At 32.5% G+C, this 13,478-nt stretch overlaps 1 protein-coding gene and 1 non-coding gene across 10 annotated transcripts in view; both read right to left on the bottom strand.

Moving 5' to 3' along the window:
* The window catches only part of Fmr1 (synaptic functional regulator FMR1), a 60,061-nt gene that overhangs the window by 44,887 nt on the left and 1,696 nt on the right, over nt 1–13,478 (bottom strand). For 7 of the 9 annotated variants that reach the window (XM_072539986.1, XM_072540020.1, XM_072540002.1 and 4 more), the window contains exons 3-6: nt 13,395–13,447; nt 13,188–13,338; nt 2,903–3,066; nt 2,553–2,801 (exon numbers count right to left, since the gene is read on the bottom strand). In XM_072539986.1, the coding sequence (XP_072396087.1) occupies nt 2,553–2,801; nt 2,903–3,066; nt 13,188–13,338; nt 13,395–13,447 (617 nt within the window). The remainder of the gene's footprint in view (nt 1–2,552; nt 2,802–2,902; nt 3,067–13,187; nt 13,339–13,394; nt 13,448–13,478) is intronic. The other 2 variants (XM_072540011.1, XM_072540027.1) reach the window with 1 other exon arrangement.
* LOC140432964 (small nucleolar RNA SNORA16B/SNORA16A family) lies at nt 9,189–9,323 on the bottom strand. Its single transcript, XR_011949867.1, has one exon. It is a non-coding gene; the product is annotated as a small nucleolar RNA SNORA16B/SNORA16A family (small nucleolar RNA).

The raw sequence follows: 13,478 nt of genomic DNA, 5'->3' as shown, positions 1-13,478 counted from the left end.
AGGAAAACCAGAAAGTACAAAACACAAATAACAAACTCTACCGAAAAGTTTTAGACCAATCTTTAGCCTTCCAAAAACAATTCGCTGCGTCTTCAAATCAAAATTCAGAAGAGATGTCTGGATGAAATTTTAACAGAAATTCTGAAAAAAAGTGAAAAAAAAAGTGAAAAAAAAAGTGATGAGATACCTAAAATAGTTTTTAAATAACTGCTTATTTAAATGTTTCAATTATCACTATAAACGTATCATAATCGCAGTATTGCATCACACTGTATCCCTTAACTGTTTAATCTGTTACTTAATAATGAATATTTGAGAATGATTTCCGAAGTGAAAATCGAAATGTTAAAATAAACGTATCTTCAATTAAAATTGTGGTTAATTCCCATGAAAAATAGTAGATAACATGTTTGTAATTGAGGAGCAGACTTTCAAATCGCACTTTGTCCATATTTTCACTTTCTGACTTGGAGGTGACGTTGGATTCGTCAAAACATCATTTATGAATTTACATACGCCTAAATATGCTAAACGTAATATTTCACGTATATTTTTGGCTTCAAAAACCACCTAGACAAACAAAACGCATTTTGTCCAGTAGCGAGAGACAAACAAATAGCGCTATTTTGCTTGCAATGCCTTTTTACCATGTAACGACTTTATTTTGATATCAGGCATTGTAGGAATCAACAGTATATGATATTATTAGTGCTTAGTAAGTTGTTTCTGATTACAATAATAATATTAAAATGAGTGGAGGTCAGCATGTTGTGGGTGATACAAATAGAGAAACAAGAAAAACTAAGGATTTAACTATTCACAAGACGCGTTTATTTAAATCAATAAAGGAGGAATCTGCTGATAGCGTGGCACATTGCTTTGATCTGCAACAGGTCCACAAACCCCTACAAGCGCCTATTACGGAAGCATTCTATGCTCAACAACTGTCTTTTTATGCATATTTTAACAAAAACTCCTGTTTTTGAACATGAAGCAGGAACAGGTGTGGTAGAAATAAGTTCCGCGTTGACTGACTTTCTAAAAAAGACTGATTTTGACCCAGATATTAAACATCTAAGATTGTTTTCGGACAAGATGTGGGGATCAGAATAAAAAATCCCACATGGTACATGCACTCAGCATGGCTTTTAAATGTTGCCCCAAATATTATTAAAACAATTACGATGACGTTTCCCGTTCGTGGCCATTCGTTTATGCCAGCTGATCGAGTTTTTGGTCAAGTTGAGCTAGACTTACGTGCCCATGCTTTTATAAAGTCACCAGACAAATATTATGAAATCTATTCTAAGAAAGGGCAAGCTAGGCTCTGATTGGACTTTCTATGACATAAAACATACATCACCTTCAGTCAAAAAAGTTATAGGTATCAGTGGAGCCACAAGAATAATCATAACTCGAGGCAAACAAACTGCTGGGGAAAGAAAAATCTTGTATAAAACAGAGTGTATAAAACATATGTATAGAAATGATGACTCGTCTAAAAAGTTTTCAAGTTTAATTCAACCACAAAAAAACTAAGTAACATAGTAATGCCGGAATTGCCAATGAAGCATGCTGTTAAGAAGAAAAAACTGGATAGCTTATCAAAATTTTTAGCTAGTTTATCAGACAAAGAATGGGAATTAGGTCCAGAGTTAACTTGGTTAGATCCAATTTTGAAAGAGCAGTTTAGAGAAAATACAATTTAAAAGACCAGACCTGCAATGAATGTAAAGATGGAGAAGAATGTTTCTGTCTTCTGGAGGACGACATCCATGTCATACGATTTTTTTTTACTATATTGCATTCCAAACACGCAGAAATGGATTTTCAGTTCATATTTTTATTTTAATCATTTAGGAATCATTTTAATCAAACTAGAATCATTTAAAGACAACCAAATTACGTTTTGTCCATTAATAATTTTTTTTTTTTTTTGAAAAAATGAATTAAAAATGAACAAAGTGCGATATGAAAGTCTGCTCCTCAATTATTCCGAAAAGTATGTACTTAAATCTTTCTTGTTTGTGCACAGCATTTATTTGCAGAATAACAGGATTTAAATTTAATTAAACGGAGACAGGAAATTTATATGCCTTTTATCATGTTTTTCCTATTATTTTATATTTAAATTTCACGAATTTTTACCTTATTTTATATATACTAACTAATTTTTCCACACATGTGAGAGGGTACAAATATTGCTACTTTCAAAAACGTGCACTTCATTTTCTACATCCATGCTCTCACACTTTACACCTGTTAAATACATAAACGACAAGTGACAGGACGAGCCAGAGTACTTTCTACCCACAAAAACAAAAATATTTAAAAAATACGACATGCATCCTCACATTCTCACCTGCTGGCTCGTCCTGAATAAAAAGCTCGTTGATGTGTGAATTTGTTTGGCCTGAAAAAAGAAAATCAGTGTTTTTATAATTTTTCTTTATTGGCCGAAATAGGATCTGAATCTGAAACGACAGCCCATTACCTATATTTTAAACATAAACTAACGTTCACGGAAACTGAAACTCTTTGATTTTACTTACCCTCCTATTGTCGCCAATTTGGTACTCTCCAGTTGACGGGCAGCTTCTTCTGTACGTTTTAATAAGAGCACTTTTTGTGAGAGGCTTCTGAAATGCATGTCTTGCAGCATCGACGCCAACTTACTGCTTGTCTCGCACCTAGACACTACGTTCAAAACTCCCTTTTCAGCATTATAGGTTATGATTCCTGCATATATTGCTTTTTGAAACTCTTTATGAGCACTGTCTATCTTGGCACTAGAAGATAAACTGCTCTGTTAGTTTACACGATCAGAATCGGCATTTTGACATTGCTTGCAACAGAATGTTATGAAATTAAAAACAAAAGTTGAGTTATAAAAAATACTTACTATTCACGAACATCTTCAGGAACTTCGATTTCAAATTTGTGGAACATATTTTTATCAATTGGAGGATTGTTGTTTTTAGCTCTAAGACGGTCCACACTAACTATTTCTGTGTACGTTGTTTCCCAACCCATGTACTCAAGGACATAGAAGTCGCCCTTCATCATCTAAAATGTAAATAACATATATAAGACAAATCTGTGGGTTGCATCACTCATTTTGTTTTTATTCTTACAAGAAAAAAATATTGTATTTTGTAATTGTATTGGAAATATCTTTAACGAACAAGGAATCATAATAATCATTCCAACAACCTTTGGCAGGTCCTACAGTAACTTTCTTAAGATAAACAGCTATATAGTTAGCAAAAAATCTAAAAACTGCCGTGATTAGATGACATACTAGCAGAGATATTAAACTCAAGAAAAACAAAATCATATAGTTGCTTACTACATTTTTTAATAAGACCTAAAATACTTGCCAATTACCGGAAGACTGATGTCTACCTTCTGGGTGTCTGGTGAAGAATGTCTACCTTCGTTACAATACCGAACCGATTGAAAGTTAAATCTTTGAATTTCGTGCAATTAGCTTGATAAGTCAATGTCCTCAAAATATTTTTCATACGAGGGTCGATGTTTTGCTCTGCTCTTGACCGAATTATAAACCAATAAATTATTTATCTTCAGTGCATATCGTAACTTGTTATATATAGACTCCAGTTAGAAAATTATAAGCCTGCGCCTGCACCTGTTAAAGCGTGCCACATAATATCAGTATCAAAATAGATAGTGTCAAGCAACGAGTGGTGATTAAATACTTGCGTTTAAAAGAGGGGATTTCAAATCAAATTCATAAAGATTTGATGGATATATTAGGGGAAACTGCAATATCATAGTGAAAATATTTTGTCACGAATTTAAATGTGGTAAACGCCGGCAGCGAACTACTGATAATATGTCTTGAAGATAATATAAGTTGTCCATACACATTACACTAAAACTCTGAGAGAAAAGCCCATTTTGTCAAAGTATTGGTTAGGGGTTCTATAAACAGAACTAAGCTCCTAAATGACAAGGGCGAGTATACCAATACAGGAAGAGATACAACTGAAGAGCTCTTCAGGGTGCACTTCTCTGGATCACAAATAGTTGAATCACCAATTGACTGGGAATCAGTAGGCAACGAGTCAAAAAGATTGTAAACTATAAAAAAGTAGCATGGGCAATAAACTCATGCGACCCCTATAAACCACCAGGAATGAATGCTATATATCCAGTGTTAGCACAAAAGGACCTGAACTTTTATACAGCAGAATATGCAATGTACTCACAAGTAGTGTACCCTTTGGGTACATACCTAAAGCATAAAGGGAGATTAGAGTAACTTTCATTCCTAAACTGGGGACAAGAGAACAGGAAAAAGCAAAGTCTCTAAGACCAATAAGTCTAATGTCATTCCCACAGAAGACATTAGAGAAAATGCTCGACAGGTATATTAGGGAAGAAACATTGGTACACATTCCAATTCATAAAGAACAACATGCCTATGGTAACGTTATAAACATTTTTTGCTATTTTTTCTTCAAAAAAGTAGTTGGCGCCCCCTCTCTTACAGAATAAATATTAGGCATCAGTTCATCTTTATAGTATTAAGTTTACAAGTTTTTAAATAAGTTTGAATGAATTATCTCTCTTAAGTCTCATATTTTTTAGCATTTTTCCGATTCTCGCGTTTTTAAAACATTTTTTTTCGTATAAAACAAGACACCGATTGAAAATCCTTTCGTTCAATCACGAAACAATCCTATAAAGATAAACTGTGCAAAGTTTCAGCAAGATCGGTGGATTCGTTCTCGAGAAATCGTGCCTACCGCACGAAAAAACAAAGTTCTATAACTCCGCTAATATTGCCCGAATTTCCTTCAAATTTGGCGTGAATTCTTGAAGTACTATACCAACGGTCGGCAACAGGCGGACCGCGGTCCGAATGCGGACCGCTAAAGGTTGAACTGCGGACCGTACTGCGGAATATCGATTGCTGAGTCAATCAAGTTCAAAATAAAACTGCTGTTAATCTTTAAATAGGAAGTGAAAAGATAAATCAACATAATAACAATTATGTATAAGTCATGAAATAGATAGACAGATTACCAGAAATAAAAAGAAGAGAATTTATAACACCTTGGTACGCAGTATAATGACCTATGGAGCAGAGAATTGGGTAATAAATAAACGAAACAGGTCCAAAATCACAGCAACTGAAATGGAGTTCACGAGAAGAAGCTGCAGAGTGACAAAAATAGATCGGATCAGAAATGAGGAGATAAAACGAAGAATGGCAGTAGAACAAGACATACTCAGCTACATCGAAGAAAAACGTTTAATTTGGTATGGACATGTGAGAAGAACAGTTCATACAAGGTGGATAGCAAAGTTTTCGGATTGGAGCCCAATAGGAAGGAGGAAAAGAGGTAGACCCCGAAGATCATGGAGGGATGAAGTGTACGAGGCCATGGAAAGACGAGACCTTAAAGATGGAGAATGGCAGAACAGAAAGGACTGGAGACGTTGGCTGAAAGAAGGAAGGCGGCGACAGCTGTAAAAATCCTTATATGGATAGGTAGTATAAGTCATGAAATATTGTTTTATAATAATATTGTATGTTTACAATAACTGAAATATATAAATCTGGGGAATTCTGTTCAAACTCTGGCAACTTTTAAAACACAATTTGGGGAAATAAAATTTATGGGCCTGGCAACGCTGCTGCCCACTGACTGACAATCGCTCACTAGTTGGTCAATGACATGCACGTAGCGCACTACCGTTAATTTGTTTTGTGATTACTCGCGTTTTCGTTCGTTTTATAAAACATCTTTTTGTACCTACGTTAATATGGATCCGAAAAGGAGAAAAGTAGACAGTGAAAATAGGAAGTTTCTGGCAGAATGGACTGAACAATATTGTTTTACACTGCCTGATAGGCCGCAAGCGGTTCCGGTGTGCCTTATATGCCATAAAACTATCACCTTAGTTAAAAGTGGAAATTTGAAGCGACACTGAGAAATAAGTCATCAGCAGTTCCACAAAAACTTTCCTCTTGACCGTAAAGAAAAACTTCGGGTATATCTTAATTCTTACGAAAAAACACAAAAATCCTCGTTCGCTGCATGAGCGACCAAGAAAAATCCATAGACGCAGCGTTACGTGTGTGCTGGATATTTAATAAATACTAAAAACCATTTTCTGATTCTAAGACAGTGAAGGAATGTATGCTGGCAGTAGCTAACTCACTTTTTGAAGAAAAAAACGATGTTGCCTCAGCAATTCAAAGCATCTCATTGTCAGCGCTAAGTAATACACGAAAAACGGAAATTTTAGCAGCGGATATTAAAAACTGTCTTCTTAATCTTTTGCAAAAGGTACTTTGCTACGCCATAGCTTTTGACGAATCATGTGACATTGCTGATGATAAACAAATGTCTGTTTTTGTAAGATTTCTTGATATTGATGGATATTTTAGGGAAGAGTTGCTAGCAATATTGCCGCTGAAAGGTAACACTCGAGGAGAAGATTTATTCAAGGTTATTGATGAATTAATTTTTAAATCTAACATCAGTTATAATAAAATGATTTCACTTTCTACTGATGGGGTCCCATTAATGATTGGCAAAGAAAAAGGTGTAGTAAAGAGGATCATGGATAAAAATTCAAATTTAATAACATATCAGTGCATAATACACCAGGCAGCCCTTTGTGGAAAACTTAGTGCTAGACTTAAAGAAGTCATGGACAGTTTAGTGAAGTTAATTAATTTTATGAGATCTCATTCTGCTCTTCAGCACCGACATTTCAAGGAGTTTCTTTCTGAATGTGATTCAGCATATTCTGACTTACTACAACACAATAATGCTCGTTGGTTAAGTAAAGGTCAAGTTATTGGACGTTTCTGGCTAATAAAAGAACATTGTGATCTCCTTCTTACAAAATATAGATACGCAAGGAGCCAGCGCACATTTTGAGTATATAACAAACAGACGCAACATGCTGGTTGTGGCTTTTCTAAAAGATATTTTAAAATATTTGAATGTGCTTAACAGAGAGATACAAGGAAATAGAAAATTAGTATGTGATCTGATAAAAAGCGTGTCGGCTTTTCGTCGTAAGCTGGATATCTTTGAAAAAGATATTGCACAACAAGAATTCATTCATTATCCAACTATTCTTGAATATAATAAAAATAAGGAGTACTCCGAAGAAGACATTGCAGTGTTCGTAAAATTTCTGGGTGATCTTAGGAACAAATTTGCTTCAAGATGCAAAGACTTTGCACAGGTAAGCAAACTATCTTTATTTCTAAAATCACCATTTGAAGTTGATGCAGCGACAGAATGAACATATGTGGCTGCTAAGCTGTTTAATATGTCAAAAGCATTACTTCAAATGGAGATTATTGAATTACAATAAGATTTGTCCTTGCAAGTTTATAAATGGGTATCCGCCGAAGAATTTTAAGCCCAAAATGTGCCAGCAAAATATGAAAATTGCAGAAAACTTACAATTTGGCCAATATATTTGGCTCAACGTATATGTGCGAAACGTCTTTCTCAAAAATGAATTTGTTGAAAAACAAATATCGCTCCCGATTAACGGATGCCCACCTCGAAGATACGGTCGGTTCGTAAACATGGCAATCATTGCAATTGACGCGCGCTAGTGTTCAACAAATATTCCGAAAGGACTTAAACTTTCACCCCTATAAAATTCAGCTTTGTCAATTTTTGAGTCTGACGGCCATTTAAAACGTAAAATTGGTCGATATTGGGTCAAAGATGATATGCGGTAAAAACATCAACGACAATTACACTCCAAAAAAGTGACCGTATGGTGTGCCATGTCCGTCTGGGTCATAATCAGGCCGTACTTTATTAAAGATGGTGTAGAACATACGGTTACTGTGAACAGCGCTCGCTACTCCACCATGATTCATAATTTTTTATGCCAATCCTTGCTACAGTTCCTTGGCTATGATGTCAACGAAACGTGGTTTCAACAAGATGGTGCCACGGCACATACTGCAGCAATGTAGATCAACGCAGTTACAGAACTGTTTCCTGGCACGGTTATTTCCATTAATGGAGATATTCGGTTTCCTACATGATCACCAGACCTGAACTCAAATGGGGGTACCCAAAAGATCAAATCGTCTACACCGATTCAGTACCAGAAATTTCAGTTTCTTTCAGCAACTGAAAGACCACATTACCAATGCTATAATATGTGACATACCCATTTAGATGTGCCATTCTTGCACTTGCACTAACTTCCTGCTACGAAGAAGACTGCCAGCATTTAAACGATGTTTTGTTTTAACAATAAATCCGCATTTTTTAATCTAACAAGTGTATTAAAATTGTTCTACAATGATTTAAATGTTTGTTTTATTCCTTTAAAACCCTAAACCCATTATGAGACACCCTGTATAAAAGTGTTAATTCAGTCAATGTTTATATTATAGGAATGAGGGAAGGAAATACTTTCCTCTCATTCTTAATTTACTTCTCTCATTTTAAACTTTTTTACTGAAATTTTTCATATTTGGATGTTGAATCTATTATATATCTTTATTCTTAACATTCTCTTAAAATGTCTTTTTTTCTGTGTAATACATTCATTACTGTCCAATTTTTTCAGTTAATCTCAAAGACATCCTTTATTCTTGTTTGAATATGATGACCAAATGATTATAGGAAGTAAACATAGGTAAAAGGAATTAGTACTGCAGATCAATGGAAAAATAGACAATATCAAATATGAAAAGTTAAAAAAACTCAAATCATCCATCCATCCACTGGGCACAAAAATTGGATCTGTGTCCATTCACATTATGGAAGGTTGTGTGGACATTTTGATTTGCAAGAATGGAAAATTTACCTCATTCAAGAATTAAAGTCCACAATCACCAAGCACTATACACTATGTTTGATATATAAGGAAAGATCAACAAAGGATTGCTGTTGATCTCTATTTTCCACACCAAATGCAACAAAAACTGGATCTTCTGATTGGACTAGACCCACCATTTATGCCAAAAATTGTAATCAAATAAACATGACAAAAAAAGTAATGAAAATTTTATAGTAATCAATACAATTTTCCTGAGATTCACTTAAATTTTAAGTTATGTAATTTCAAAAAGAATTATATTCGAATTATTTATGAACCATCTACAGAAAACCATTAGTTTAAGCCAAGCATTTATACAAAACAAGAAGGAAATTATGGGAAAATGTTTTCTACTTGGGTAATACTGAATTGTTTGTTGAAACATCCAGTGACCTATTGTAGAATCTTTTATATTGGCCACATTTTGACTATGTATATTCAAAATGAAGAATAGCACAGCTTCGATAGGGCCTTTTTAATTAACATATTACAGGAATAATAACACTACAGGAATTATTGTCAATTATTTATAATTAATGCTAAAGACAATACAAATTATAATAGTTGTTATTGAATTATCTAGCGATGGTTTTTAATTTATTTTATTTTAATTTAATTTGTTGTATTTCAATTTACTTTATTTTATTAATAAACAAGCATGGGACTGCATTTACTACTCCACTTAGTGTGTAGTCGCGCAATCTGTCGTTACAGTCCTTTTTATTTTATCATACCTCTGCACGATCCACCGCACCGATCAATGCATTCCGTCTGTAGCCCATAATAAGAAAGCTATGCTTCCACAATAATGACGTAATAAGATAATGCCAAAGATAGCTGGGCTATTGAATGAATGTTTAATTTTAATTGTTTAATGCTAACATATGAAGAAACCGATAAATAAGTAATTATAAAAGCAGGTGTGAATAGAAAAAAAAGTAAAAATACTGATGAATAAAGTGATGTGAATCACACAGAATATTTTGTCTTTGATGAACTGTTGTAGCATTTTGTAAATTAAATTGATATATTTAGTATTTATCAGTAATTTCTGCAGTCATCTACAATCTAATGCAAGCATAAGTAAATGACAAGGTATAAAATATTCATCACAAATCTCCATGCCCATGAAAAATGTTACAATTATTCTTAGAAATTTATATCTTTGAACATTTTATCAAAGTTACAATATTTATTTTTGAGTCAGCTCTGTAAATAGGGAAGCCAATAAACCATTAAGTTTATCTATTACCTAAACTATAATGAAAATAAAAATACAAAATTACAAAATAATGATTAAATGATAAGAGTAACTATTAAGGAGATAACAAAAATATTTGATTTATTAAATTTATAATTTTCAGTTTCATATACAAACATTACAACGAACTACAATCATTCTAACAATCTACAACAATCATTCTAATAATTCATTCACTCATTCTAATAAATAAATTTTTGATTAATTTTTAAAAATTTTATCTACACATATGTATAGATTGTATGTTTGCTATTATAACATATGAATAATGATAAAGTTATTTAGTGCTTAGTTCAGTGGCACATATTCAATTAACAATACAAGACAATTTCAACTTCAGTAGATGTTATTTCTTATAAGTGGAAGCCCGAGATTATATACATTCAGGATGTAAAAAAACTGGGAAAACTACACTGTATAATTAAACTGGAGATGGTCAATACCTTATGCGAAAAGGTTGGATTTATAATTGTAGTGTAGTATTATATTTTAGGTTAGGTTTATAATTGTAGATGGTATTATATTTTAGGAGGGTAAGACAGTTATATCTTCTATAACATTGCAATATGCTGTTCCAACTTACAAACACGGAACATACAGAAGAGCATTTGCTGACATTCTGTCACTTGTAATATGCATAACATTCACTTACATGACTGACAAATAAATTTGTGAATTACAAATTACGAGTCTATTTATTTAATCCAAGGGCATCGACCAAGATATCTACAAAGTACATACAGACACAACTAGTAATGAGAAGGTCACGAACGATCCATTCACAAAGATCTGATCTTTTTGAAAACCCGTGATTGATACAATCACATTCTGTGGCCCTATCGTTCGAATGACCCTATAAATTATGCCTATAAATGACGCTGTGTAGTGTTTACGAAACTAACTGTGTGATCGCGACACGTTGCTCGGTCAAATTAATGCATGAACCGCACGCCGCAAAGAATCATTCAAACGCTGATTTCAGTTTCTTAGAATGGCGAAACCATTACGCTGCAAAACTGTAAAATTATATACATTCGAATTGTCGAGTCAATAGTCCCGTAGTCTGTTCTGTTTATAAATTTGTAGGAAATAAAATACATTTTAATTGTTGCATTAACATTCATTCATGAACATAACAATATGGAATTTGTAATTTTACTTAACTTTTTCAAGTATTTTTTTTTATATTTCGATGATTTCTGAAGATGATTTGAGAAATACAAATCCTAATGTCAGCCTTAAACTATATTTCATTCTTAAATCTATAGTAACAATATCAAATTCTACATGTAAACAATATAATTAAAGTTGTTCTAATTAATGAATCTCTATGAACGGGTCCTGCATTATCATTAATTCATATACTCTCAGAAAGATTCATAAACATATCAATATTAAACTCTACACACTTGACCTTTACACAACAAATTTAATTAGTCGTTCATATGAACATATCTTTATGAACGGATCATTTTAATAAATGATCTGGAAGACCCGGGTCACTGAAACGAACCAGGTCTTCCCATCACTAGACAGAACATCTAGACCTTAGACGCCTTTTCAAAGGCTGATATGCTGACATCATATTCTGCTTGTGCTTAGTAATGTAACTGTGCTGATCTTCCTAACTTATATAAAGATTATCATTCCTCTTCATGAATCTAAGGTTTTTTAGAGTAAACTGTGCCGGTATAGTAAGAATTCCCAGTCTTTCTTGGTAAAAATACCAGCACTTTTTTAAAATAATTATTTCTTAAAATAATTTCCACAAGGAAAAATACTAATGTGATTGCCAGAAGACCTCAACAAATTCACAGGCCAATGGTTAAAGAATACAGAAAAAAATACAGTAGAATGGAAGAAATTAGGAGAACTTATGTCAAATATTGGGAGGATTAAGCTGGCATAAAGAGATAAGTATCTAGAAACTTTCAAATTGAAAACAGGTTGAACTGCTAAAACAGAACATAGCAAAAATTCAAAAGGTTGATTTTAGAACGTTGTATTATAAGTACCTGATTAATAAAAATATATAATTTTCCTAATCGTCTTTTTTATTCTTCTCTTTATATTTTTTTATTCTAACTAACTCTTATTCTTAACTAACCCAGATTTTATTTTACAGTTTTTAACAATACAATTTCTACATGTTTTATCTCTAATCTGTGTGGCATGTCTGATGCCCGATATTTTCTTATATTCTTGTTTTTTAATGAATATTATTATTTTGCAGTATTACTAAATTCTTTTTGTTTTGAATTATTTTTCTGCATTATTATATTCTAGATTCTTCACAACTTTTTGTTTAATTAAATTTGAAGGTTGTGTTTAAATGTTCCAATACAAGTAAAATTTATTTTATCTGTAACATTATTATAGAACGAAAAAAAAAACATTTAAATTTATTCATTTGCATCTATAACTGCACAAAGCATAAGTATGGCACAAAAAAATCCAGCGTAGTAAGTTGTTCAAAAATTTCGTAAGTAACTAGTTTTACAGTAGAAGTCACTACAAATTCTTAACAGGAAATTCGATTTCTTTAGGTATGTAATAGATTTCCACCTCCAAATCCATTAAAAAATAATAAAAAACTATTTGAAAACTACCACTAAAAATCTTTCTTGTTAACCTCATTAAGAAAATGTAGATATCATCATGTTTTATGATATACAAAATGACATTTCAATAATGGATACACTACAAAATATTGACATGACATTGAACTATACATAAATCTTATTTTTCTATTATGGAAATGTTATAATTAAATATACTGCTATAATTATATCTAAATTTGAACAGTAAGTACACCTCCTTTGGACAGAAAAGAATTTAAAATATATTAATGTTTACTTAAAATATTTAATCACAATAAATTTGTTTTTAATGTACTAAATGTTAAAAGATCAAGTATGACATATTCATTTACATCAAGATACTGAATCTTTTAATCCAAATATGAAACTAAACAAACAGTTTGTTGTAACTATTCATGTATAGTTAAAATATGAAACTGCTGATTAATAATCAACTTATCTGTAGGTGTGTACTTGAAACTTAGAAAAATTCTATTTACCTTTATCCTTGATTTCCACCATCCATAGGCTTCTTGGTTATTTGCTCTAGAATATACCTCAACTTCCATATTCTCTGTAAATTCTACCTTGGGGTCTGGTTTTGGGGGTAATTTAACTTGGCTAAAGGGGAATTTTGAGTCTGGCTGCCAACTAAGAAAAAGCAAATAATTAATAAAGTAGGAAAAATAATTAAACATAAAACATACCCATCTTCGAAGTGTATAAGAACCTCATCGTCGAAAACATCTATAACATAGCCCTGAAATAGAAAATATTAATATTTGAGTATT

Source organism: Diabrotica undecimpunctata, chromosome 1 (genome assembly GCF_040954645.1).
Source record: "Diabrotica undecimpunctata isolate CICGRU chromosome 1, icDiaUnde3, whole genome shotgun sequence".
Lineage (NCBI taxonomy): Eukaryota > Metazoa > Arthropoda > Insecta > Coleoptera > Chrysomelidae > Diabrotica > Diabrotica undecimpunctata.
Note: the sequence above shows the minus strand (reverse complement) of the source record. Positions and strands in the feature narration are given on the sequence as shown.